We start from the raw sequence: 27,555 nt of genomic DNA on the forward strand, positions 1-27,555 counted from the left end.
TCCAGTTCAAACCGGCGCTGGGGCACTCCAGCCCCAGCTCTGGCGCGAAACTGGACAAAGGGAAGTGGGTGTAACCACCCCCTCCCAGGTCCCACCCATAAGGCGTGACCTAGCAGGTATCCCAGCCCCCCAGATTAGTATAAGAGTGGGAGTTGGGCCTCAAGACTTTAGATTATCCTGAACCTGCAAAACTGAACAGAAACTCTGGACCTTCGACATTCGACGAAAGAAGAAGACTGAAGAATCTCCCTTGTAGCCAAGGAGTGGCTACCCTGTGCAAACAGGCACCATCAAGAGACTACCCTTTGCTTTGCCCACGTTCTACGAGGAACCGACTGCAGAGCCTGACCAGAGCCTTGACTTCCAGACTTCTCCGACCCTGATCCACATCTGCAGCAGAGCTGAGATCCGTGGAGGCGACGAGCGACGTGGGACCGGCTACCTGGAAAAAGTGGCTAGTAACTTAAAGCGCAGCTTCTGAGGTACCCTCGAAGTTGTGCACCGGGGATTGAGAAGCCCCAACCCCAAGCACCATCTGCACCGAAGATCAGCCCCCCACACTCCACGAGTCCTGCGTGGGGCCCTTCAGCATTTTCCTGCTTGCCGAGTCTGTCCGGTTGCTTGCCCGCTGGCTAGTGGCCTTTGTGACGGCGCACCCTGAAATCTTCTGCGCTGGTTTGGCTCCTCCAGACTGGCTCCCGCTTCTCTGCAAAGAAGAATCACCCCAGACCTTCCTGGTCTGCACCAGAAGCAAGTCCTTCGTTCTTCGTGGGTTCCGCTTGCCAAGGCTTGGTGAGTCCTAGTCCAACTTCGACGCCGCCGACAGCAAGAGCCTTCGTGGGACAGCTCGCCTCCTGGTCCTGGTCGTCCTCGACGCTTCCTGGTCCTCCTGGCTGCAGCGACAAGCTTCACCTTCACCTGCAATCTTCACGACATCGCCTGGTTCCTTCCTGGTTCCACGTGGTCACTGGCTAGTGACCTTGACTCTGTCCCTTCTGCTTGCAGGTATCCTTTCTTCTTGATCCCAGCCTTGGGATCCACCGGACACTCTTCCCTGACTGCCTGTCAGCATCTTTCTTCAGGCATCCATAGGAGTCGACGACGAAAACGACGCATCTTCACCCCTATGCACCCGCAGCCTGTGGGCTAGGTAACTTGGGTACTCCGGTGCTCATCAGGATAGTGACTATCCTAGTGTCTAGTTTTCAAGTCTCAACTTCCTAGCTACTCCGGAAGTGTCCTAAATCTACCGTTTTCTAAACTGTACTATTGCTATTGACTTTTACGCATTACGCGTGAGTGTTTCCACTCTGCACACGAATCCCGTGGGCCTCCCACCTCCTAACTAACGCTAGTGTAGTGTAGCCCCAGCGATTCCCTAGGCCTAGGCCTATTCTATTTCCGTGACAGTGGTTCTTATACCACTTACTTAGTATATGGTTTGCGTGGCCCCTAGGGCCTAACTGTATTACTTACCTGTGTGACTTAATGTATGCTTAAATAAGACTGTGTTGTACTTACCTCTAATCTCATAAAGAGTGCTGAGGGTTTGACTAGAATAAATACACTTTATTTTATATATATATCTGTTGTGGTGTCCTTTCATTTGGTATTCAAGGGATTATATATGGTATCACAGCTGGCTTCACATGCCATTCAGAGTTTAGCCTAAGACTGCTCTTGTCCATGCTACCACTAGGATAGCTGGTCTATAAGGTTGACTTTACAACCAATCACCATAAGGGTATTTGGACTGATCTAAGGTGTACACTAGAACTAGTGACATCATACATCAGGCCAACTTCTCACACTATCTTAAGCCTATACTGTTCAAATACGGAGTTAGGAATATGCAAGACGCCATGAAGTTGCTTTTTAAACCTTATCCTGATGTTTGCTTTTTTACTGCTACCTTCCTCCTTTCAGCTATCAAAGCAAGACCTAGTATGCTTTTTTAATCATTTGAATGTTTTAACCATGTAATTTGTATGTTGTTTTATCATGGTCATGTATATTGTATTTGTGGTCTATTTGTTTTGCTTTTATGGACTTGTGTTTAAGCTCCGAATAAAGCCTTATGAACTGAACTGATTGCCGGTGGAGCAGAATTACACAACTGCTGAACGAGAGTTATTGGCAATTAAACTATGCTTTCAAGAATGAAGACACTACCTATTAGGGGCCCAGCATATTGTCACAATTTACACTGATCATAAGAATCTCCAATTCCTCAGATCTTTGAAAGCTCTGACAAGTAAGGTGGTTATTGAATATGCTACTTACCAGTATGCATCTGTTCTTGGCATGTAGGGCTGCTGACATTCATATCTGTGCATAGATCGCCGCCTAGTGTTGGGTCCGGATGTTTGCACGTTGTTGTCCTGGAAGAGTCTTCGAAGTATCCTTGGATAGGTGACTCCTCCCCTGGACTACAGTGCGCATGGGCATCCTCTCCATCCTCAGATTGTTTTTCGCCATTGTGGCAGTGATGGAGTAGATACAGAAAGTGATGACCATGCTTGCAGTAATTCTGAGAGCTGCAGCTGCGACAGGCGCCGGGGAGGAGGGAGGGCGATATGAATGTCAGCAGCCCTACATGCCAAGAACAGATGCATACTGGTAAGTAGCATATTCAGTTCGAGGCATGTGGGCTGCTGAATTCATATCTGTGCATAGAATACATAGCAGTGCCCTCTATTAGCGGCGGCTACCCATGCCAGCTGCAGCGGTCTGAAAAAGTGTTTTGAGAACAGCCTGTCCTACAGCTGCCTGCTGTTTTGACTGCACATCTACGCAATAGTGTTTTGTAAATGTGTGTGTAGTGGACCATGTGGCTGCTCTGCATATATCATGCAGGGGAATATTTCCTAGGAAGGCCATGGAAGCCCCCAACTTACGTGTTGAGTGGGCTCGTGGTGGAATAGTTAATGTGCGTTTTGCCTTTTGATAACATATTTGAATACACTTAACTATCCATCTGGCTATCCCTGCTTTGGAGATGGCGTTACCTTTGTGGTGTGGGGCAAAGGCAACGAACAGTTGTTTTGTCTTCCTGAATGGTTTAGTCCTGTCGATGTAGTACATGAGGGCCCTCCGTACATCTAGTGTATGTAGTGCCCTTTCTGCAACAGTTTGTGGGTTTTGGAAGAAAACGGGCAGTTCAATAGTCTGGTTCATGTGGAACTGTGATATTACCTTGGGCATGAACTTGGGGTTGGTACGTAGTACGACCCTGTTAGCGTGAACCTGAATAAATGGCTCTTGAACGGTTAGTGCCTGGAGTTCACTAACTCTTCTGAGGGAAGTGATCGCTACTAGGAAGGCCACTTTCCAGGTAAGGAATTGAATCTCGCATGAGTGTAGAGGTTCAAAGGGTGGACCCATCAGGCGTGTGAGGACCAAGTTGAGGTTCCACATTGGAGCCGGTGGGTGACTAGGTGGAATGACTCGTTTGAGCCCCTCCAAGAATGCTTTGATGGCAGGCACTCTGAATAGAGAGAGGTGCTGCCTGGTTTGCAGATAGGCTGATATTGCGGTCAAATGGACACGTATAGAGGTGTACGCCAGATTGCATCGATATAGGTGTAAGAGATAACAGATGATGTTTTGGATGGATGCGTCCAGCGGGTTGATGTCATTATGTCCGCAATAAATGACGAACCTTTTCCATTTGGCTGCATAGCAAGCTCTGGTAGTGGGTCTCCTGGCCTCCTTGATGATGTCCATACAGTCAGGTGGCAGGTTGAGATAGCCAAACTCTAGGACTTCAGGAGCCAGATCGCCAGATTCAGCTGTTGCGGATCTGGGTGCTGAACCTCTCCATGGTTCTGCGTCAAATGCGCGGGTTTGATCCGCAGCCTTTGATGCGGCACCACGGAAAGTTCGAGGAAGGTGGTGTACCACGGCTGGCGTGCCCACGTGGGAGCAACTAGGACGAGTGTCAGGGAGTGTTGTCGGAGTTTGCGAGCCACCAGCGGTATCAACGGTGCTGGGGGAAAAGCGTACGCAAATTTGCCGGACCAGTTCATCCATATCGCATTGCCCTGCGACTGCGGATGTGGGAATCTGGCGGCGAAGCTTGGGCATTTTGCGTTTTCGCTTGTCGCGAATAGGTCTATCTCCGGATGACCCCACTGCTGAAAGTACGGTTGGAGTACTGATGGGTGTAACTCCCACTCGTGCATTTGGTGGCTGTGTCTGCTGAGCAGATCCGCCATCTGGTTGTCCTTGCCAGGGAGGTGTTCCGCCATGAGGAACATGTTCCTTTGAATGGCCCACTTCCACATGCTCTGAGCCAGATGAGACAACTGTGGAGAGTGTGTGCCTCCCTGTTTCTGTATGTAGTACATTGCGGTCATGTTGTCCGTCCGGATCAACACGACCTTGTTGCATAGATGTACTTTGAACGCCTTCATGGCTAGGAAGATTGCCATCAATTCCAGAAGGTTGATGTGCAACTTCTTTTGTTGTGTTGTCCATAGTCCTTGCACTGTGTAGTGGAGTACATGAGCTCCCCATCCCTGGAGAGACGCGTCCGCTGTCAGTACTATTTGTGGGACAGGCTCTTGGAACGGTCGGCCCTTGCAAAGGTTTTGTGGATTCCACCAATGCAGAGAGTTGTATGCCCGACCGCTCACCAACACTAGGTCCTTTAACTGTCCTTGAGCCTGATTCCACTGACGTGCTAGGCACTCCTGAAGTGGGCGCATATGTAATCTCGCGTGCGGGACTATGAAGATGCAGGAGGCCATCATGCCTATCAACTGCATGAACACTCGCGCTGGAAGTGAGTGATTGGGTTTGAATTTGGAGATCAGCAGTTGTATGCTGTCGATCCTCACTAAATTTGGCTGAGCTGTGGCCGCCCGAGTGTCTATAGTCGCACCTAGGTACTGTTGTACGTGTGCGGGCTGGAGATGGGACTTTGGATAATTCAGTGAGAATCCCAGACTGTGAAGAAGGTGAATGGTGCGGGACATGTGGCTTGCACATTGCTGGGCTGACTTCGCTTGAACGAGCCAGTCGTCTAGGTAGGGGTAGACGTGTATATGCTGCCTCCGTAGATGTGCTGCCACCGTAGCGAGGCACTTCGTGAAAACCCTGGGCGCTGTTGTCACGCCGAAGGGAAGGACTTTGAACTGATAGTGCTGCCCCTGAACAGTGAACCTGAGGTATTTTTTGTGTGAGGGGTGGATGGGTATGTGAAAGTACGCATCCTTGAGGTCCAGTGTGGCTAGGAAGTCTCCCTGCTTGAGAAGCGGAAGGACTTGCTGTAGAGTGAGCATATGAAAGTGCTCTGAAAGAATGTACTGGTTCAGGGGTCTCAGGTCCAATATAGGTCTGAGCGACCCGTCCTTTTTTGGAATTAAGAAGTAGAGGGAGTACACTCCCGCACCCTGCTCGTGGATGGGTACGACCTCTATAGCGCCTTTTAGAAGCATACTTTGCACTTCTTGCTGTAAGAGCGTTAAGTGCTCTGAGGACATAGGACGGCTTCTTGGTGGTATTGTGGGTGGAGTGGAGGTTAACTCCAGACAGTAACCGTATTTTATAATATCTTTGACCCACCTGTCCGTGGTGATGGAATTCCACGTGGACAGGAACCTTTGTAGCCTTCCCCCGACAGGTGTTATGTGGTCGGGAGGAAGGGAGAGGGCGTCACTGCTTGTTCTTGGGGGAGGACCTGGTGTTGCCGTAGCCGCGTCCTCTGCCCTTTGTGCTGGAGCCACGATATCCACCTCGGGTGTTTTTATCATAGGTGGTCTGTGTATTGCCTTTGTTATATGTTTGTTGTGACCCCTGTCCTCTACCTGCTCTCTTGTTTCCGGGGCGACGAAAGGAGCCGCTCCGAAAGGACTGAGTTTGTAGTGCGCCCATGGACTTTGCAGTGTCCGTATCCTTTTTTATCTTTTCGAGGGTGGTGTCAACCTCTGGCCCGAATAAATAGTCGGGGTTGACGGGCTGGTTCAATATATTGTTTTGTACCTCAGGCTTGAATCCTGAGATCCGTAGCCAGGCATGTCGTCGCAACATGACGCTTGTGTTTATGGCTCTGGCAGCCGTGTCTGCAACATCTAGTGCGCATTTGATGGAAGCGTTCGTTAGTAGCTGTCCTTCTCTGATGAGCATTTCTGCGCCTTCCTTGAACTGGTCAGGGAGATGTTGGAATATTTGCTCAAGTGTGTCATAGTGCGCTCTATCATAGCGAGCAAGGAGCGCCTGAGTGTTGGCTATGCGCCATATGTTGGCAGCTTGGGCGGCAACTCGCTTGCCAGAGGTTTCTAACACCTTGGACTCTTTGTCCGGGGGAGGAGCGTCACCTGTTGTTTGCGAGTGTGCCCTCTTGCGTGCATTCGCTACGACGATGGAGTCGAGTGGTAATTGTCCTCTGATGTAAGTAGGATCCCCAGGTGCTGATCTGTATTTTTTATCAATCCTGGGGTTTATCACTCGTGCCCTGGTGGGTTCTTTGAAAATGTCCTTGGCTGGTTTGAGGACCCCCTTCAACATTGGCAGAGTCTTTACATGTCTTTCTGAGGATGCAAAGGTGTCCATTAGAAAGTCATCTTCGATGGTATCAGAGTGAAGCTGCACCCCATGGTTATTGGCAGCACGTTCGATAAGAGCATTGAACGCTGCAGTATCCTCCGTAGGAGATGTCTTTGCCCCATAGAGTTGTGGATCCTGTGCATCGAGAGGTGCACTGGGGTCTGCAGGGTCGCCCCAAGTTTGATCAGGGTCCTGCTGGTCATCAGGGTCCGTGTCTACATGGTAGGGGACTTGGTCAGCCATGTAGTCCTCCAATGCGCCTGTATCGGAGCGTGTGGGGGAGAACCGGTGTGGATCCTGGTAGGATGAATGGAAGGGTTCATAAAGGAGAGGTTCCGACTCTGCAGGCAACTTCCTTTTTAGTGGGATCCTGAAAGGGTCCAATGGCGGCTCCGAAGTTATCCTTCGGTCCTGGAGAATCATTCTGCCAGTGCCGGCGTCGATGATACGTGCTGGAGACGTCTCAGCAGGTGTGACCGTAGGTTGGGTGACCCGTGTCCTGAGTTGGAACATTTTTGGGATTGTTGACGGAGGCAAGCCGAAGGTAATGTTGGTCGGCACCGAAGAGGCTGCGGGAGCTCCGACCGAACCGGAGCCCGACGTGTCCTGGAGGACAGGTGTGGTTTTGCTGCCTTGCGTCACACCAGGTCGTACTTGGGGCGCCTTCGAGGCTTTGGCACCGGCCAGGCTCGTAGAGGCGGCCGTAGATTTTTTCGGTGCCGGAGGGTCATCGAGTCGGGGTGAAGAGATCACCGTCGAAGTCTTCGATACCTGAGGCTTAGGTGTCGTCGAGGGAGCGATGTGAGACACAGCAGGCGGTACGGCCCTTGGTGTCGTCGGTGCCGGTAGCCGAGCAGGTTTGTCGGTGCCGATGGCTTTTTTCCGTTTGTCGACTCCAACGTCGCCCGCCTCAAGTTCGGCACCGAAGTCCCTCTTGGTGCGGTCGGTGCCGATGCGGTGCGCTGGCGTCGAAGGCCTCGATCCGACCAGCGCTACTTTCAGTTTCGGTTTCGGTGGAACCTGAGCAGCTTTCGGTTTCGGTTTTGTGATAGGGAAACCAGCCTGTTTATGTAGTAATGGCTGCCGCTGAACGTCCGAGGCCGGGCCCGAGGGCGGGGCCGAAGAACTGCGGGATGGGTCTCGGGTAAGGCCCGAAGGCGATCCCTCGACCGGAGCCATAGGCTGTGGCACTGGTGTTTGAACGGTTTGAACAGGTAGGCCTTGTTCATCATTGGAGCTACTTTCTTCGGCCCCGAAGGCCTCCTCGTCGTCTCCTACCTCGGTGTCGTCTTCACCTCTGTGGAAGAGTGACTCGTCTTCCTCGTCCGATCCGGGTTCGTGTTCGGAAACGGGACTGGAGGGCAAGACTTCCAATTCCTCGACGTCCTCGGCCTCGCCGAAGATGTCTGTCGGGGCCGGTGCCGCGTGCTGCGCCTCGAGTCTCGCCGCTCGTCGATTCCGCAGAGTCTTCTTCGAGCGGAACCGGGCACAGGCCATGCATGTTGATTCGTCGTGGTCCGGCGAAAGGCATTTGTTGCACACCGGATGGACGTCGATGTGTGGGTACTTCGCATTGCATACCGGACACCTTTTGAACGGCGTCCTGGATTCCATCGTCGAAGTCGTCGATGGACAGGTAAATGCGAAAGCAGTCGGTGCTGAAAGTTAGTAAACTAACAAATTCTATCGAAACCCGATCGATAAACAGTACCGACGCGAACTAAAGGCCTTTTGGCCTCGAAAAAATATTTTCCTAACTTGAGCTAAGATAGCACATCCGAACCCAATGGCGGAAAAAAACAATCTGAGGATGGAGAGGATGCCCATGCGCACTGTAGTCCAGGGGAGGAGTCACCTATCCAAGGATACTTCGAAGACTCTTCCAGGACAACAACGTGCAAACATCCGGACCCAACACTAGGCGGCGATCTATGCACAGATATGAATTCAGCAGCCCACATGCCTCGAACTCTTTTTTAGTGAATTTCATTTGGTTATCACCTATCAGCCAGGCACCCAACAGATTAAGGCTGATCTACTATCTAGACGGGGCTATACAAATCAAGACACTCAGAAACAGACACCACAGAACACTGTTAACTCAGAACACATCGTAGGTCTCGGCGACCAGGAATCTTTCTTGGATAAAGTCAGGTGAAGTACGAGTCCAGAAGAAATAAACCCTAGGATGACTGAAAATGATAATCATGTGCACAGTGAGCTTTCTTACAGTGGTACCACCTCATATGTCCCCACAAAAAAATTAAGACAGGAAGCCTTAACCTGTTGCCATGACACTCCATTAGCAGATCATACAGGAATTCAAAAGACCTTAAAAAAACTGTAAGGGATGGTTTTGGTGGCCCACATTGTACAAGGATGTGCAGGACTACGTTCAGACCTGCCCAATATGTTCTCAAAGCAAGGCATCCAATTCTGTCCCATCAGGCTAATAATAAACTTTGCCAGTGCCTCCACATCCTTGGCATACCATAAGCATGAACTTTATTACGGACCTTCTCAACTCAATGACTATACAACCATATAGGTGGTAGATCTTTCTCCAAGATGGAGCATTTTATTGCCTTTCAAGACATTCCTACTGCCAAGACCCATGCCATGCTTTTTATTCAACAAATCAGGCGATTGCCCAGACTCCTTTCAGTCATCATTTACGAAAGGGGCCCGCAAGTCATTTCCTGAGTTTGGCGCAGTCTTTCCACATAATTGAACATTGATGCTCAAGTCATCTGCCTATCACCTACAAACTGATGGGCTGATGGAGCAGGTAAATCAGGTTTGGAACATACACTGCGATGTCTATTGACCTCTACTCCTAAGATTTGGGAATTCTTGCTACCTTTCGCTGAATTTGCCTACAATAACGCACAGCATTCAGCCACTGGGGTTTGCCCCTTCTATTGTTTAACTGGTATGCTTCCACCTACATTACCCGAAAATGTTGTAGTGCACTCTGAGTATGTACCACCCATACAAGACATCTGGCTGATTCACAACAGCAGGTATTATCACACTTGCATCAGGCTAAGTTAAGTATGGAAAAACATACTAAGAGACATAGACAACAACAGCCAGACTGCAAGGTTGGAGATTAAGTTAGTCTGTCCACTAAACACCCGCACGAACAGGGGACACATAAGCTACAACTCAGCTATGTGGGTCCCTTTTCTATTGAACTAATCATTAACCCAGGAGTTGTGAAATTACAGTAGCCAGAAGATGTACCCATTCATCCAGTCTTTCATGTGTCCCTACTGAAGTCCTATTGTGCCCAGACTTGTCCTTCTCCACCTCCCACACCTATAACAGTGGATGGTCATTTTGAATAAGAGGCACAGAAAATCCTTGCTCCTAAGGGAAGAGGTGTGGCGCCGCGGCCAGGGCGAATGACTCCGGAATCTGGGGATCACTGTTCGATCCCCAGCGCTGGCGGCAGATTAGCCCAGCACCATGTGACTCTGGGCAATAGCTTGCTTAATCTTCCCGACGGCCCCCAGCGCCTAGAGACCCTTACGGGTGATTGTTCGCGCTTTACAAATGTGGAGTATTATCATTACTAAGCGTGAGAGTGGACAATTGTTTTACTTGATTGCTTGGAAAGGATATAGTCCTGAAGAGCACTCTTGGGAACCAGTCAGCAATGTTCATGCCCCTTACCTGGTTCGTTCCTTCCATGCCCGTCACCCAGACAAACCACACCATGCAGGTCGTTCCTTGTGGAGGGAACTGTCACGACTCCACTAATGCGACCACAGTGTAGTGGGCCTATTGCACAGGGATCAAATTGTATTACCCCTGTGGCGTTTAATAGCATGCTATGATATGATACCATGGCTGATGCTTCCCATGATTCCATTGCGCTTGAGTCCCTGCAAGCATCCCCCAAAACATGTGAATCAATAGAGTACCATGCACCTGTTCCTACGGCATCGGTGTGGTTTTCCATTGAATGTTCACCGGATTCTTGGGGAAGCCCGCAGGCAAACAGAGTGGCTCACACCCGCTGTTACTAAGGCCTTAGTGATTTTTGCCATTATGCACGTTCGAGCAAAAACAATACATTTGTTTCCTGGTTAAATGGTTCCAACCGTCAAGTTGCACCTGCCCTTCTTGTAAGGTCAAAGCAAGTGTACTAACACGTGTTTCCTTTAAGGGTCGTTGAGAACCTTCCAGACTGCCATGTGCCTCATGTGTCACATGTGAACTAGCTACATACGTTGTGCCTTCGGGAGGGCATACAAACCACGCCCAACCCCCAAGTCGTGGCTTGGCCTCGCTCCTTGAGTAACAAGCTTCACCCTTCCCACTCACCTGAATCCAGCCAGAACTAATAAGTGCTCTAGTCTCCTTCAAGTCAAAGTTGAACAAGTGGTTCACGTGGTTCCAGCTCCCTTGAAGCCTCCATCTTTTTCTCCTACACATCTCCTCGTGTTACACTGCGACTCCCAGAGTCAAAGCCTCAAGATCTTCATTGAACCTTAGTCAAGTGGAAGAACAAGGCAAAGTACTTGATATCAAGTTAGTGTGCACTAGTCCTCCTGTAGTAGTAAGCAGGACCGAGTATCCGCGTCTTCAAAGACTACAGACTTTTCCTCCATTTTTTTTTTTTTTTTACAGAGTTTTATATAGTGCAAATTTGACCCGAATCAGGTATCAGAGCACTTTACATAGCACCAGTTGCATTACATGAGAACACTTTCATTTTTGATAGGCACGGGGAGATTAAGTGATTTGCCCAGAATCACAGGATGTTCAGCGTCATTGTCGAGACTTGAACCCAGTTCCCCAGATTTGAGGTCGACCGCCCTAGCCGTTAGGCCAACTCCTCTCTCCATGCCCTCTCCGTGATTTACTTCAGCGTTTGTGTGTTTATGATCGAAGCCCTTCTTGCAACCTTGGTGCATGAACTGTGATTGTGCAAGAACTAAAGACTTTAGCTCTGTGTTTCTCTGATGAACGGTAGTGGCAAAGTTTCCTCCGAAGAGACTGGAGCCATAAAAAGCATGTCGATGAGTTATAACTATGTGTCACCAGAGAAGCCCGTGCGATGCAAGCATGATGCCTAATCATCAAACTGGTGCCCATGGCACAGCCCACAAAGGTCACTGTGTCTAGGATTGCTTTCAAAACATATTTTGTGACATCTTGTCCATCCTGGATAATTTAGCAAAGGCATTTCTGATCTTGCTAGGCATCTATATAAAGGGCCAAGTAATAGGCAGCATTTAGGTGCTGTATGTTCAAGCTGGCAGAAGAAAACGCTCTTTTGCCAAATGCGTGGCAATGTGTTTTGACTCCCTATCTGACGGAGATGGAAGGGATGCATTTGGGTTCCCCTTGCTTATGTACTCTTGGACCATTAAAGTTTCAGGAGTCAGCTACTGAGTGAGAAAGGCTATGTCTCCTGTGGTGAGCCTATGTCAACTAGCTATTGGGCGACTAACTGGAGGAGCAGAGTATGGCTTCATCCAGGAGGCCATTAAACTGTCGAAGGCCAAGGCAGCACGACTTCTGTCAACAAGCTGTCTTTTGTCTAAAATCAAATACTTAGGCCACTCTATATAGAACTATGAATGAGGCACTACCTTCTGTGGGTAAACCTGGTCGGGAATCTAATTCAGTCTCAGGAGTCCAGACCACTAGGATTCTACAAATCCATGTACAATCTAGGATCAGTAGAGCGAGGAAGGAGCAAGTGGTCCACCTCCTCATTGTCGAAACCATCATGTGGTACATTTTGGAACCCATGGATTGTTGAAACTGAGCCCAACTTGGCCTTTAGCCTCTTGTAGTACAGGCATCAGGGAAGCAGCTGGGAATCATTCAGTGTGCTGGCGATTTTGATTATTTCATAGAGCAAGCTGACACGAGGCAAAAGAGGGAGTGGTGGAAAGGTGCACAGGTTCCCTTCACCAGCCACAGATTGAACAAGTGCACCTCGGTGTCTCCTGGTGGTAATCGTGCAGTAAATATGTCTGTTCAGGGTAAGAAAACAGTGATGAGACTGGATGCAGAAAGGGGGCTCCTGGAGTCGGGGTTGGTACCAGTGCAAATAGGAACCAGCGTGACCTTCGTGGGAGGCGTGGGCTGGCACCTGTCACAAGTCAGGAGAACCCCCAATCAGTTCAGTTTCTGTAGGAGAGGGGCCCGCTGGCAGATGTGTGACTGGTGCCCACACAGCAAAATAGAGCCTGAAGGTGACCCAGAAGGAGTCTGCATCGGTCTGAAAATATGTAGCATGGTCTCTTTAAAGCCCTCTATGTGTTGCAAGGAACTTGGGGCATCACGCATCAGAACAAGATCGGAGTCGGATGACGCCAATGGAGTCACATACCGTCCATTCCCTGTTGCTGCAGTGGCAATAGGGAGGCAACTCAAACATGGCCTTTTTACTGTTGTGGCACATCTTGTATTTGTCCATAACACCTATAAGAAGTGCTCCGCCCAGGGAAAGTTTGTCAAGTGTGGCAAAGGAGAAGGACCGCTTTCAAAATTGTTGGGGATTAGAGTAGGAAATTCTCCAAAGGGAAGCATAAAAATGTAGCGAAGAGCATTTGCACTCATGAATTACATTTACACAGTGTATATTATGCTATGCAAAATTATGAATGGGAAAAGTGTTAGGAATACACATCTATAGGAAACCTAGGAATTCTAAAAACAACAGGAAAATTACCATAAGAATAGGAGGAAACTAAATGAGAAAACGTATGCCTGCTTTGTGAATCAAGCCCCGAGTGTCCAACTTTTTATTATTCTAGACTATGGTGCATACAAAAAAGTATACATGGCTTGACATATAAATTTGCTGATTGATAAAGGACTTCCAGTCATGTTCCATAGTCTTACCTTGAACAAAGCTTACAGTTACAATCTCAACCTGCTTTAACCTGATTTGGTGAAAGTGGACCTTTACAGGTTGCAGTAAATATCACAAATATCCAATATGAATTACCTGGTTCTGCTGATACTGGGAACTGTTTCGGGGAATTTTGTATGTTTGCAGACTCTGTGCTGTTACTGCATTGTTATATTTTGTTTATGCTACAGAGGTTGAATTTGTTGCACCATCATTATTTTTATTTACCGGTACTTATAAATTCCATCATTTATCCAATACAGTACTTCTCGTTTCTAAAAGAATAAAGCTTAAAGTTTACATGCACCACAACATTAATTCAACGTACAGAATGACGTTTTTAGCTTCTTGCGAGATTTCCAAAGGCAGGACTGTTTCTGGATCATTTCAGAAATAGTGTTCCACAAGAAATCTTCTTGTGCCCTGAGAGCGCTCAAACCCCATATGTTCTATCTTTTCTCGGGGTAATAAACAAGAGGGCTTTAAATGATTTAAATGCGTGACTATAAATGTATAAATGAGCATAAACTCGGTGTTGGATGGATTAAATGTTAGGTAGTTCAACGCCACTCAGTGATCCAAGGGCTAAAAACAATTTATTCACTTTCTTGAATACATTCAAGTAAAGCATCTGGGTGTCCTCAGTGTACATACCGAACTTTATCTTGAAGTGATGGAGAAAATCAGCCAATGGAAGGTGACTGTGCCTCACTCAGAGACAATCGCATGGGATTCTGTAAAAGCATTTCGTTCACTGACCAGGCATTTAACAGACTCTAGCCCAGCACCTGCAGTCTGCCATATAACAGGCATCACTTCCAGCCAATTTAGGAACAGTTCTTATGTTTTTTATACTTTGAAAATTCAATATGCTAAACAATATGGTGAAGAAATGTTTTCCTACCTTTATTTTTCTCAGATGCTAGCTCTTTGTTCAGCAAAGCAGACCCAAAGGATTTCTCATTGTTCATGTCATCTACAAGGAAAACAAATTTAACACAAATATATTTGCAGTCACCCAATAAATTACTGTGTACATTATTGATCAGAGATAGAATAATTCTTGTGTTAATGCCCACTGACATCATGAAGGTAAAAACAGCCAAAACATAAGATGCAGCTAGGGATACTTGTAGCAAAATTGCCCTTTCTGAATGGTCATCCTGTTTCTGCCTTTTGGGTTTTTGCTTTTTCTTAACCACATTTTTGAAGGCTGTAGAACTATGCACACTTTAACCTGCTAAACAGTGATTAAGACCTTTTGCACCCCCTTCAACATGATGAAATCGACATACCCCTAATTTGCATATTTAACTTGCCTATAAGTCCCTACTATATTTTACAAAAGCATACCCAGGGCCTGTAAGTTAGACATCACAAGTGGCCTGCGGCACCCATTGTGCCATTCACTCCTGTGTCAGTTTAAAGGACTGCAGGCCTACCGTCTGTGCAGTTTTAAAACTGCAATTTGCCCCCGTCAAAATAATCTCTTTTGACAGGCCTAAAGCTTCCTTGTAAATATTAATTAGTCACCCCTAAGTAGGCTTTACTGCCCATAAGGCAGGGTGCATGGTATTTCAAATAAAATTAAGTGAAAAACCTATTTATACAGCACATACATAACCAAAGGTGTTAAGGCATCACGCCTAAAACCCGAAATGGAGGGCGAAACCAAACATAGAAGATGGAGACCCATTTACAGTGTAAATAGTTAAGCTTTGAGATTTTTCCTAAATAGCAGGTGATGCTCAATTTCTGTAATGTGACGTGTTAAGGAGTTCCACAATTTAGCTGTGGCAAATGAGAAGGCTCTTCCACCCCGTATGATGCGGCGGATACTAGGTACCACCACCAGTTTGCATGTGAATGAATGAAGAATACTGCTGGAGATGTACCACTGGTACTTAGATCTTAGAAGCCGAGGGCACTGGTTATATAAGACATTATGTGCAATGCACAGAGACTTGAAAGTTGTTCTTTTCCACGCCAGGAGCCAACGCAGTTTCATCAGTTCCTCGGACACTGATTGATGTTTGGGGATGTCCAGAATAATCTGAGCAGCAGCATTCTGAACAGTTTGAAGTTTAGCTAAAGAAACTTTATTTATGTTGAGGTAAACGCACTACAATCGTCCAGCCACAATAAAATCAAAGCTAGCACCCCCGTTTTGTGCACAGAAAATATATTTACACAAGGAGACGACGCTGCACTCACAGAACCTGCCATTTATTTATTAGACTTCCTTTAAAGGCACCACAATGCGTCTCAACTTACGTCTTTTTCAAGTGGTATTAGTCCTTCTTTGTTTTCTTCAGCCCTTTTGTACAGTGAACAGCATTATGATAAGTATAGTTCTTGCATTTTCCACACATGCGATTCCTTCTTTAATTTAGCTGCAGCATAGTGCTTCATGATAAGCAGTTCGATTTAAAAGATCTCATATTACATATTTTCCTTGGTTTCCCAACTTGACATTTTCACTTTTCAAAAAGTAATAAGTGGCTGGCTTCTGTGCCATGCTCCCATTCATTACAGGTCACATCGGTGTGTAAGAACTGGATAACATTTTTCAGTGAGATTGTCGCGCAATGACTACACTCCACGCTGTTTCTTGAAGCTTAAAAGGCCATTTTATTAGGACAAGGTTGCAATCATCTACATTTTATTAACAGTACATCAATGCAAGAAATATACGTTCCCATCCCATACCCACGCATTCTCCATTCTGCCTTCTCAAAACCATCTCACCTGTTTGACTCTTCCCCATTCACTCGATAACCTCCTTCCTTTCCCCATTCTCACCTTCACTTGCCCTCCAAGCATCCTCTGTTGACTTTGCCTTCATTGCTCATTGCCTCCCGCGCCCCGCTATCAGTCACCTGTGTACCGTTCTCCCAGCCCCCGAGGGATGGATCCGCCCATATGTGACCCCACACCCCTCCAAAGTACCGCCAACCAGGGAACCCCTGCCCCACCCCCCATGGTCCTGAGCACCTTTCGCCTCCTGCCAGCTGACCCTGCGACCCGCTAGTGGATGACCATCCACCACCTCAACCTGTGTCCTGTAGCAAAAGTACCATTCTTGGGACAAACGTTAATCTCGAAAGGTGCCCATCCGACGCGGGCCCACGTGCCCTTCAGTCCTATGCGCCCAAATCGGTCCCATTCTGCAGCACCTGGTGAATGACCATCCACTTAAACATGCTTCCCCTGCAAGTCAGGAACGTTCCCGGGCCAAACCCCAACAAGGAAAGATGCTCTCAACGCGGTGATAGTCCATCACCCACCCGTACCTGCGTGCCTAATAAACAAACATCCCCATGGGGGCCACTCCCTGCCGTAAACGGCACCCCCCAACGCGGTGAACGACCATCCACCACCTGGACCAACGCCCTTATAAATCAGCTACATGTTCGGGCCAATCACTTGACCGAAAAAGGTGCCCCCTGGCCTGCATCCTGCGGAAACCGGTAACCTTTCAGGGACAATCTCCGTCCTCAAAAAAGGCGCCTCCCTCACCGTGAACAACCAGTCACCACCTGGACCTGGGTCCCATGTACATGCAACATTTGTCAGGCCCAATCCTTGGCCAAGAGACAATGGCCACCCTCGCAGCGAACAACCATCCACCACTTGTACCTGTGTCCCGTGGAAGCAAGCAACATCTGCGGGCCAATCCCTGTCCACCACAAAGGTGCCCCCCAATGCAGTGCCCCCCATACGCCACCCGGACCCCTGTCCCAGCAACACAAGCAACCTTTTCGGGCCAATCTAGGAGTCACCCAAGGTGCCCTCTGTCGAGGTGAACGACCATCCACCCCTTGTACCTGCATCCCTTGCGTCCCTTGTAAACAGTAAGATTTTTGACCACTCCTGGCCGTAAAAAGGTGTTCTTCCCCCCCACCCCACCCCCCCCCCCCCAGCACAGCGAATGACCATTCGCCACCTGGGCCTGCCTCCTGTACACAGAACATTCTGGGTCCAATCTTCATCCGTGAGTGGTGCCCCCTGTGGATGACCATCCACCACCTGCACCCGTGTCCCAATGTAAGTGAGGAACAGTACCCGACCATTCTTTGACCGTGACAGGTCCCCCCTCCCCCCCCAGAACAAGACTCCTCACCCCTTTCACCTCTTAACAGTCATCACCAGTGTGCCATGACCTGGCCCTTCAAATCCATAACCCCTCAACCCATTTTTTGCAAAGCACAATTCATGCATGTGACCAGATTGCCCCCACGCTCCGTTCCCTTGAACCATATCTCCGGGCCAATCATACTAGGATAACGCCAGACCTGACATATCCCGGAAACTTTTTTCCCCTGCATGTATCCTCAGCTCGGAGCAACCTCGGATTCCCTGCAATCCAATGTCAGCCGTAATGGCCACAAACAACCCCCACAAATTTCATTTGACTGAGTCCCCCATCATCTCACAGTCGGATGATTGTGGCCCCCGCCCATCGATGTCTGTACATTTGCTAGTGCACCTCTTGTGCTGTCCAAAAAGCCGGGAAAATGGCAACCCCAGCCAGGCGACTGCCCTGGCTCCCACTCTACTTCCAGGTCCTATGGCAGAAAAAGAAAAGTTAGTCCTGAAAGAAATGCATCGTTGTCCCCCAGCCCTCTTACAGCAGTCGTCCTAAACCCCTCCGAAAAACCCATACCTAGTACCTATGTTGCCACAGACACCGCACTCCCGTCGCCCCCAGTCAGCAGCCCCCCCCCCCCCCCCCCAAGACTCCCCCTGACACCACAGCTGTTACTGCCCAAGTACCCAAGGACCATACGCCTCCGCAAGATAGCCCTGCCACAAAACACCCTGCCAACGCACGAGGCCAATAAAGACCAGTAGAAATTCCCCCTCGGAAAACAACGTCCCCCCCCCCCCCCAACGTCCGTCACTGCCAAAATCCTGTAATGTTGACACACACCCCGCGCAAACAAACAGACACCAACAATGACGCTACCCCCGGCCCCAACTGCCCAACGTCCGGGCACACCTTTCACCTCTGTACCACACCGCTGCTGCTCTGCTCGAAATGCATGTGCCCCAGATGGCACCCCCAACCGCCCGTCACTACCCAACCTGTCCCTCGCCAACCATGCCCTTATCTGCAACTCCACCTGCCCCATAACTCCCGCCTCCAGGGCGCGCAGTACCCAACACCCAGTTATGAAAAAACTTGAAGACGATATAACACAGTGGCTCTAACCCTCTACCACAGCCTTCTATCTTCCTGCCCCCCCACTCTTCGGCCATCCCCCGCAAACCCCACGTCAGATCATGCGTGCTTGTCCAAACAACCCGCAACATTCTATTCCCAATAAGTCTGGCGCTGGTTGACGAATCTTCGTGAAATTTTCCAAACTTTTGGCCAGCTCCGGTCCGCTCAAATCCTGAAAGTTTTGTGGTGATCATCAAGCGAGGGCCGAGAAAAAAGGGGGGTCCCAAAACGAGTTTTCCCCATGCAATTTCCCATAGGACCTGTTGACGCAGCTACAGCCCGAACTGCTGAACGGAATTACACCAAATTTGCCAAAGAGGTAGTCCTCAGTTCAGACTCGTGCCTTTTGCATAAATGGTGTAAATCCGTTCAGTAGTTCCTGAGAAAATTAGAGTAAAAAAGATAGATATATCCATGGCCTCGGGGGATCCGCGCACCCAAGCGCACCCTAAGCGCACCCTCCCCAAACCGAGCGCGCACCCTCCCGATCACGCGCTGAATGCTAATTGGCTGTCAAGTGTCTGTCTACATTCGAAACCAGGAACTGTTGGCAGCCATTTTGTGCCTCGGTAGAAGCGAGGCTGATTAAGTAAGGTAAATAAGTGTGTGAAAGATGGAAAGGGGGCAGGGTAGAAATACTCTGACCCTCTAGTCTTGCTTAGGGGGTCCCAGAAGGACCCCCTGGGGCCCCCTTTTTTTTTTTCAAATGGCAAAATGCGCGCAGGGTGCGCCGTTCCTAACGCCCCTGAAACCTATGGTTTTTTCAGTGAATTTCTAAGGTTTATTAAATGCCAATTCCTAACTATAACGTGCATGAAACCTATGGTTTTTTCAGTGAATTTCAAAGGTTTTTTAAATGCTAATTCCTCTCTATAATTTATCTCTAAAGCTATGATGTTTAATGATTTTCATTGGATTTCTAAATTTTTCTATTTCAGTGTGTCAATTTCTTTAATTATGTTTTTTATAAATACTTTTTTCACCATTTTTGTAACTTATTTTTTCAATTAATTCTTTAAAAAAAAATTTTTTTTTTATTGTTTAAAAAAAAATTTTTTTTTGTTTTCTTCAACATCTTTAGACTCTGTATAGGTACTTACTTATAAGTACCAACAACTCTCAATGAACACAACGGCTCCTTTTAGAGCCACTCAGGAACAAAACACTGAAGCTTGATCTTTATCTCCCAAAAATTTCAGGTTTTTTTCCTTGGATCCGCGCACCCAACGCGCTAGGAACCGCACACCCAACGCGAGAGAAACCATGCACTCAACGCGATAGGATGCGCGACTCCTAATTTTACCGTAAAAAAAAAAAATAGCCCCTATCACTAATTTTTATTATCCCCGGGGGCTTATAAAAAAACGTTGGGGACCGTGGTGGGAGCCCCAACGCCCCCACGGTCCCAGCCGGCTCCCCGCGTCCTTCGGGAGCCGGCATTGCTTTTCCACATGGGGAGCTGCTGAAATGCAGCTTCCCATGTGGAAAAGCAATATCGTTTAGATTTTGAAAGAGAGAGCAAGTTTCCCTGCTCTCTCTTTAAAAATCCTAACGAAGTTTGCTATAGGAGGGTGGCAGACTCCCACCCTCTCATAGCAAACAGTGTCCTGGGGTGGGCACCCCAGGACACTGTAGGAGCCGGCCCTGGGGCGTGGCGGTCCCCAGGGCCCTCGAGGGCTCCAGGAGGGGGCCACGCAGCCCCCCTACCCCTATTGTAAAAACTTTTGGCCCCGGGATTTGGCCCACCAGAAGGCTAATTTTTAACGAAGCGCGGAAGCCCGTGCTTCGGGGTTTTTTGGGGGGGTTTTTCCAGGCGGATCCGCGCACGCATTTCGCCGTTTTTTTTAATTTTTTTTTTTTTTAAAAGGGTGCCCGAGGGGGTCCTTCTGGGACCCCCTAAGCAACACTAGAGGGTCAGAGTATTTCTACCCTGCCCCCTTTCCATCTTTCACACACTTCTTTTCCTTACTTAAATCAGCCTCGCTTCTACCGAGGCACAAAATGGCTGCCAACAGTTCCTGGTTTCGAATGTAGACAGACACTTGACAGCCAATTAACTTTCAGTGCGTGATCGGGAGGGTGCGCGCTCGGTTCGCAGAGGGTGCGCTTAGGGTGCGCATAGGGTGCGCGGATCCTCCGAGGCCATAGATATATCTATCTTTTTTCCTCTAATTTTCTCAGGAACTACTGAACGGATTTACACCATTTATGCAAAAGGCACAAGTCTGAACTTAGGACTACCTCTTTGCCAAATTTGGTGTAATTCCGTTCAGCAGTTCGGGCTGTAGCTGCGTCAACAGGTCCTATGGGAAATTGCATGGGGAAAACGTGTTTTGGGACCCCCCTTTTTTCCTCAGCCCCCGCTTGACTTATCACCACGAAACTTTCAGGATAGGAGCGGACCGGAGCTGGCCAAAAGTTTGGAAAATTTCTCAAAGATTCGTCAACCGGCGCCAGACTTATTGGGAATAGAATGTTGTGGATTTCCTATGGAAAATAGGTCATAACTATAACTACCTACTGGCGACTGCCAGTTATTAATATATACACACATATAAATATACACACACACATATTATATATATATAGCTGATGTGGTAAACTCTGTCTCTCGTTAGTGGATTTGGCAATAGCATCAACAAAGGAAGCTCACTGCCCTCCACTGCAGCCAGGGGAGTGGATACTGGCTAAGGAGCATGTCTGTAAAAGCTGTTTGTAACCTCGATCGAAAGGTCCTCATCAAGTTATGCTTGTAGATAACACTGCTGTGAAGTATGCCAGCATCCCACTGTGCGTCCATGAAGCTCATAAAAGAAAATTAAAGACGGCAGATGAAGAAGTGGTTACAACATCCACTGAATCAGGAAGTCAAGCTCAAGTTTGCAGCGTGGTCCCAGAGCAAGGGAGAAATTGAAGAAGTTGTTGATTAATTTGCAGAAACTGGTGAAGTTCTTAGTGTAAGTCAATATCCTGGGGAAGGCACCTGTAGTGAGTTAGTGAGCTTCAATTTGACAATAAGATTGATGAACTGTTGCAAAGTCACAAGCAGCAGAAAGAAAACATAGTCTCTGCTACAACTCATGAAAAAAATGTGAGTCTCAAGAATCTCCAGTGGAAGAAAGCAGTTCACAGTGAGTTGAGCTGGTAATGCTGGTCAAAGCACAAGTTCAACTGTGAGTAAAGAACGACCAGCAATAGTCACAAGTGAAGATACAAGAGCCATATCTTTTAAGGAAGTGAATAGAAAAAGACACCGGGAAAATGAAAGATCATAATCAAAGAACCAGAAGGAATTGAAATCAATTTAGAGAACAGTTGGAGTGAATCACCTACTGCCAAAACACCAACAAGAAATAGAATTCCAAACAGAAAATACACTTCAACTGCATGGACGTATCTTCAACTGGTATCTGAAGAAGAAAAAGAGACAGATGTGGAAGACTACAACTCGATAAACTGCTGTTGATTCCTCTTGAATTTGTTTTGCAAATCCAATATTCATGAAATTTGTAATCTAAAGTGTGAACTTTGCAAGAAAGAATCTAAATAAAGAAATTAGATTTTTGATCTTATAAACTGAAAAAAGTGACTGAAGCAAAATTTTGATTCTTGTTTAAAAAAAAAAAATTGCTTTGAAAATATTTTTAAATGACGACTGATTTGAGTACTGACTTTTTAGTTTTTGATGTCAATAGAAATGGTTTCTCCGGTTGGATATGCTTCTACACATGTTGAACAGACTATGGGTCATATTGACATTACGCATAATACACTGACACATAGGGAAAGCTCAGTTAGTTGGTTTAAAGACAATATTTATGCAAATATATTGAGTGAATATGTTAACATTATGGGATGAAAAATTTCTCGATGTATACTTTTCTTCCTTCTTCTGCAGGTAAAAGAGCAACAAATCTACACAAACAATTTCCTACAGTTTGCAATATTTTTGAGGGCATCATTAATAAGTAGGAGTTTCTGTCGCAACGTTTGTCAGATTACAACGTTTCACTAGAATACCTTTGTGTTTCTGAAGATACTGGGTGTGACGGGGCGGAGAATTTAGCCGAGGCAGCAACGATTCCCTGGAAACTATGTTCACTCGGAGACCTTCTGCCCCCTTCTCGCCCCTTACAGCTACCAGCAGTACCCAGTACAGCAGACAAATGGTATCAATACCCTTCACTAACCGGGACACAAGAAATGGAACGAGGTACCTTTAATGCAGCATATCAGGACAATGAGACCCCGCCCCCTGCTGACGTTACGAAGGGAGGCGCTACAAAGCCAGAGGAATCCCGGAAGACGGCGGACGGCGTTTCCCAGGAGGCAGAAGGCAAGTTGGAGTGGAGGCGAAAGGAGAATCGAGAGTGGGAGTGGAGAAGAAGAGAGAGCGTAGCAGAAGACGAGGAGACGAGAGGAGACGAGATCAGCAAGCCAGGAGGCCAACGACATCTCGAGCCGCCCTGCCACGTTCCCACGGGAGGAGCGTGGCTAGAACAGGTACGGGGACGGGTAGTGGGCTGGGTGGGAAGAAGGATACCGCCTACGCTCTGAGCACCCGAGTCATTGTATATAGCGTGTGTGCCGACCATCCCTCTCCCCTCACTGAGCACTATTCCCTCGTCCACGAGTTGGAGCAAGAAAGCACTCACGCACATGGTTTCCTTCACCCCCGGTCCCTGTTGCCTACCGTAACGGACGATTGTCCTAATCCTTGGTTTCTTTCCCCTTCCTTTCTGGGTAACACGTCGAGGACGTCCTGTAACTCCCGACCCGGAACCCTCGAGGGAAGACAGTCCAGTCAAGCAGAGGGTGGTGACGCAACCAGCCCCTTCGTCTCAGCCTGGAGTCGTACAGAAGAAGCAAAACAGCCTTCCCCTCTTCAACAACCTCTCGTCGTGCAGCCCGCAAAAGAAAGTGTTGCATAAAATAAAACCCGCTTTACCACATCCTGGTCTGGTAGTCGACTCTGTCCCTGATACCCCGCCACACTGGGATTAGGAAAACTTGGAATACAATTGCACAAACTAATCGGAAGAAACCATATAAAAAGGGAGTATTTAGTTTAAGCAAAGAAGACTGTGAATTTGTTAAAGAATATAATAGCAGGAGAGTGAACATGTTAAGGGATTGGAAAGATGATAAGAAAAGTAGAGAATAGATAAAGGCTGAACAGAACTTTGGGTTTTCAAATTTGCTTTCAAAGTTGAGAATGGAACATGAGAGAAAGGTGAATTGTGTACCATGTGTCATGAACCCACAGGAGATGGATCATGGATCAGAACAAGTTGTGGGAAAGAGTAACTTAGAAAGGAGTTACGTTATTTGTGGTTATTTGCTGACTGGCAAAGACCCAATAAATTGAGGAATGTATGTGTGTGTGTGGTAAGACTACTTATTTCAACCTACCAAATTATTGGCTGGGTTCTTGCCGTCTAGCTTTAGTATTTTCTAGAGTCTATAATATGAATGAAATGAGTGATGCAATTGATTTGAAGAGGAGTGAAACATGGTTTTGGTCCTGTTATGCTAGATATATTTGGAGTCATGATTCCATCTATCAGATTAATTATGAATGATGTGAAAATCATAAGATTATCTAAGCTTCTAGATCGCGTCTAACATGGCTGGTGCTCTAACACTGTCTAATACAGATTTAACTGCCAAGCGTGTGATGATTATGCAAAACTCATTAGCGCTAGATATCCTTCTCGCTAATGAAGGCAGTGTAACTAACATTTTCCATGAAGTTCAAGGTTTAAAAGAGTATGGCTTAGTGAGATAGGAAAGGGTTTTAGAAAGGTTGGTGAATGGACTGAAAGACTGAGTCCAGGTATGCTAAGGACAACTCTACCCCCAGTAATTATTGTGTGAAATGTGCAATTATTCTGTTTCCCTTGTTCAGATTGTCTGAATTCATATTTTTAAATTGTGGGTGCAAAGAGAAAAAGATTGTCTAAGAGGAAGTGGTACGAGACTGAACTTGAAGATGCCAGAGACCAAATAAATCACCAACTGAATCTGTTAGACGAATCAAATCGCTAGATGCAACAATTTATGCAGACTGTAGCAAAACTAAATTGTGCATTGTTTTAGTGCTTATAATTTACACAGAGGTGGAGCTTGTAGGATTTTATGTGCAGTTATCAAAATTATGCATTAACAACGTGCAGAATATGGATCAACACTCTATTTCAAAAGGGTACACTTATATGATGCTATTATCTTGGAAACGATTTTTGCTATGACTTGATAAATGGCCTTTTCTTGCATTATGCTAACTAAGCCTCAGTTAGACCTCAACTAGACCTCAACACCACCTTGTTTAAAATATATGTTAAAATGGATGTCTCACCCTGCACTGTTATTTCTGCTGCACATAGCCAAACAGTCATGCTTGTTTATTTCCGAATTCTGTTGTTCTTGCTGTTCTCAAAGAACGCTTTCCTAACTTGAGCACAGTAACGTTTCAACTGTTCAATGTCTCTTCCGTTAGCTTGCTGTACTGCATTCATTCACAATAGTTCACTGTTGTTTTAGAACTTGTTTGTTTTGCCATCTCCAATTTATATAAGCATAGAAGGACTGAATTAATAATAATGTGTTGGCATAATGCTTAGATGGTAGGGCAATATGACACTAATTTTACGTCATTTTAGTTTCTAAAATTATATACTTTTTGCTCACACCATGATGATTTTGTACTTTCAATATATTTCTATGAGAATATTTCCTATATAAACCACATTTGGGGATGAGCCAGATTACTTTTCCGATGCTAATAGGGATGCTGTTTGGGGTCTTACTGATTCTGAGACCTATTGGGACTCAAAATAATTCTTGATTTTGCTTCTTATTCTCCTATACCATGTTATTAAGAAATTGTAATGTAAAGACGTATGCATATGAACTTTAAAAAATCTGCCTTGAACTTTTTGAATTTTTGTAATAAACATAACTACATTTTACCTTTACCCTAAAACTCTGTTCTTACTTAATTGTATTTTTTATATGCTTAATGGTGCCCTATCTTGGGACACACTGCTTCACGAAATTGAGGTTTAACACCATTGGTGTTATTGGGGTTATTTTTGGGGTCTCCATGTTTTCTGTGTGTTTGTGTGACATATCAATACATTATTTGTGACACTGAGTGACACCTTATCGCTGTAGAAAAAAGCAATAACATCCATGTAGTGAAAGAATATACATAACTAACTGTATTTTGATACTGTAGCAGTGTAGCAAAAGCATTAAAAGAATTGTAACTCCACTTACCTGCTTATGGTATGCCACCAACCTACTTTCAATTTCAGCCCAGATTGTTCTGGAAATTTTTGTGGCAACAGAATAAACCAGGTGCAAGTCATCTAAAGAGAATATTTCAGTTTAATCTAGAGCCACTAACACTCAAGGTTTGAAAGTAATTTGCCAGTGAAAACCATTTTAACTGCGGTATTTAGGTCTTGAAAAGTGGTCAGGCATGCAGAAGCATGGCATTCCTGTTAAGAGTTGCAAAGTTTAGTAGGGACCTTTTGGGAGAACAAACTGATTATTTAAAAAAACAAATATATATCTTATGTAATCTATTATTAAGAATAAAATAATGAAATAGTCATGTGGCCCATAGGGACATTGTCGTTTTTCACTAAGTTAGCATGAGCATGTCGCAGCTTGCCTTCTGCTTTTGCGCACGTTACTGCATGTCTTTATTTTTGCAATAATTTAAATGACAGCTTTCACATGAGAACTCATCGCTGTGTTCACTCTCTGCATGTTCCTAGGATTTTGACTGAACATTATGTGCAAGGTCGAGCAACAATGCCCCTTGTTATTTTATTCTGGCCAGGCCTTAGCCCTTAGACAAAATAAACCAATGCAGCTGTTGTTTGGACAAATGCACTCTAGTCTCATCAGAATACACAAATAGGTAGCACACACTTGGAGAGGGACCTTTCCAGGCAGAAGAGCGAGACAGCACCGATGATGTAGATCCACCATTTATAGGCTAAGGTATGGGGTCTGCTGACAAAGCCCAGAGATCTTCTTTTATATAATAATATTTCTTCCTAGCAAGGGGAGGGAGGTTAGGCACTATAGTCTTTTCTCTATTGTCTTTCTATGATGACATCTCCCTTCATGATATATGGACTAGCTGCTATGCCGACTATATTTGTACTATGCATTTTCCTGCTTGTGGTGGCACATATACTGCATGTTAGGGCATGTTAGTTAAAATAAATATTTTAAACTGTTTTGTGTCTCTGTCAGATCTTATGGTGGACAAGTACAGGAGTGCGAGCGAAAGGGTGTGTCTAGTACCTGCGATTCCTAAGAGATCTGGGAGTGTTGTGTTCTGGGGTGTCTAATTTGTTTCTCTGGGAGTGAGTAGGAGAGCAAGTGAGACACTAAAGCTTGTTGGTCCTGGGTTCGTGGGTACTAAGGTGCTAGGAAGAAGCAGTCCCTATACCCCAAGGTCCCATATTCCTGGGCATAGTTCTGTATGTGTACAGAATCCCTGCAACATGCACCCAACGTTTGGTCTTGTACTGATTCACGAGACCCCCGGAGTAGCGCTTGTGCTTGTCCACAATGCCCTCACACTGGTTTCTGGAGACGTCCATGGTGTGAGGGTTTAGCCTCCTATATTTGTGTTTTATAGGTATTTCAACCTTGAAATTTAAAAAAGTTATTGTTTCTCTTTAGGACCTCGTTTTGCGCTACCGTTCTACTGGTTTATCCTTTTTAGTTTTTAATATGGCAGTCGCTATTGCGGCACCTAACCGTGCGGCGGTTATAGCATTCTTGACTCAACGAGGAGTTCCTAATGCAGGGGCGTCCTTTATCTTTGTTATAGAAGCGGACGCAGCTTACCGCTTCGAGGTCTTTTACTCTT

General features: G+C 46.6%; 1 protein-coding gene across 1 annotated transcript in view; it reads right to left on the reverse strand.

Annotated features, from left to right (window-relative positions):
* Positions 1-27,555, reverse strand: part of TRIM25 (tripartite motif containing 25) — a 453,236-nt gene that overhangs the window by 231,176 nt on the left and 194,505 nt on the right. The window contains exon 5 of the mRNA XM_085617183.1: positions 14,334-14,405. Within this exon, the coding sequence (XP_085473309.1) occupies positions 14,334-14,405 (72 nt within the window). The remainder of the gene's footprint in view (positions 1-14,333; positions 14,406-27,555) is intronic.

The sequence above is a fragment of the Triturus cristatus genome, chromosome 7 (genome assembly GCF_964204655.1).
Source record: "Triturus cristatus chromosome 7, aTriCri1.1, whole genome shotgun sequence".
In the NCBI taxonomy this organism is placed as follows: domain Eukaryota; kingdom Metazoa; phylum Chordata; class Amphibia; order Caudata; family Salamandridae; genus Triturus; species Triturus cristatus.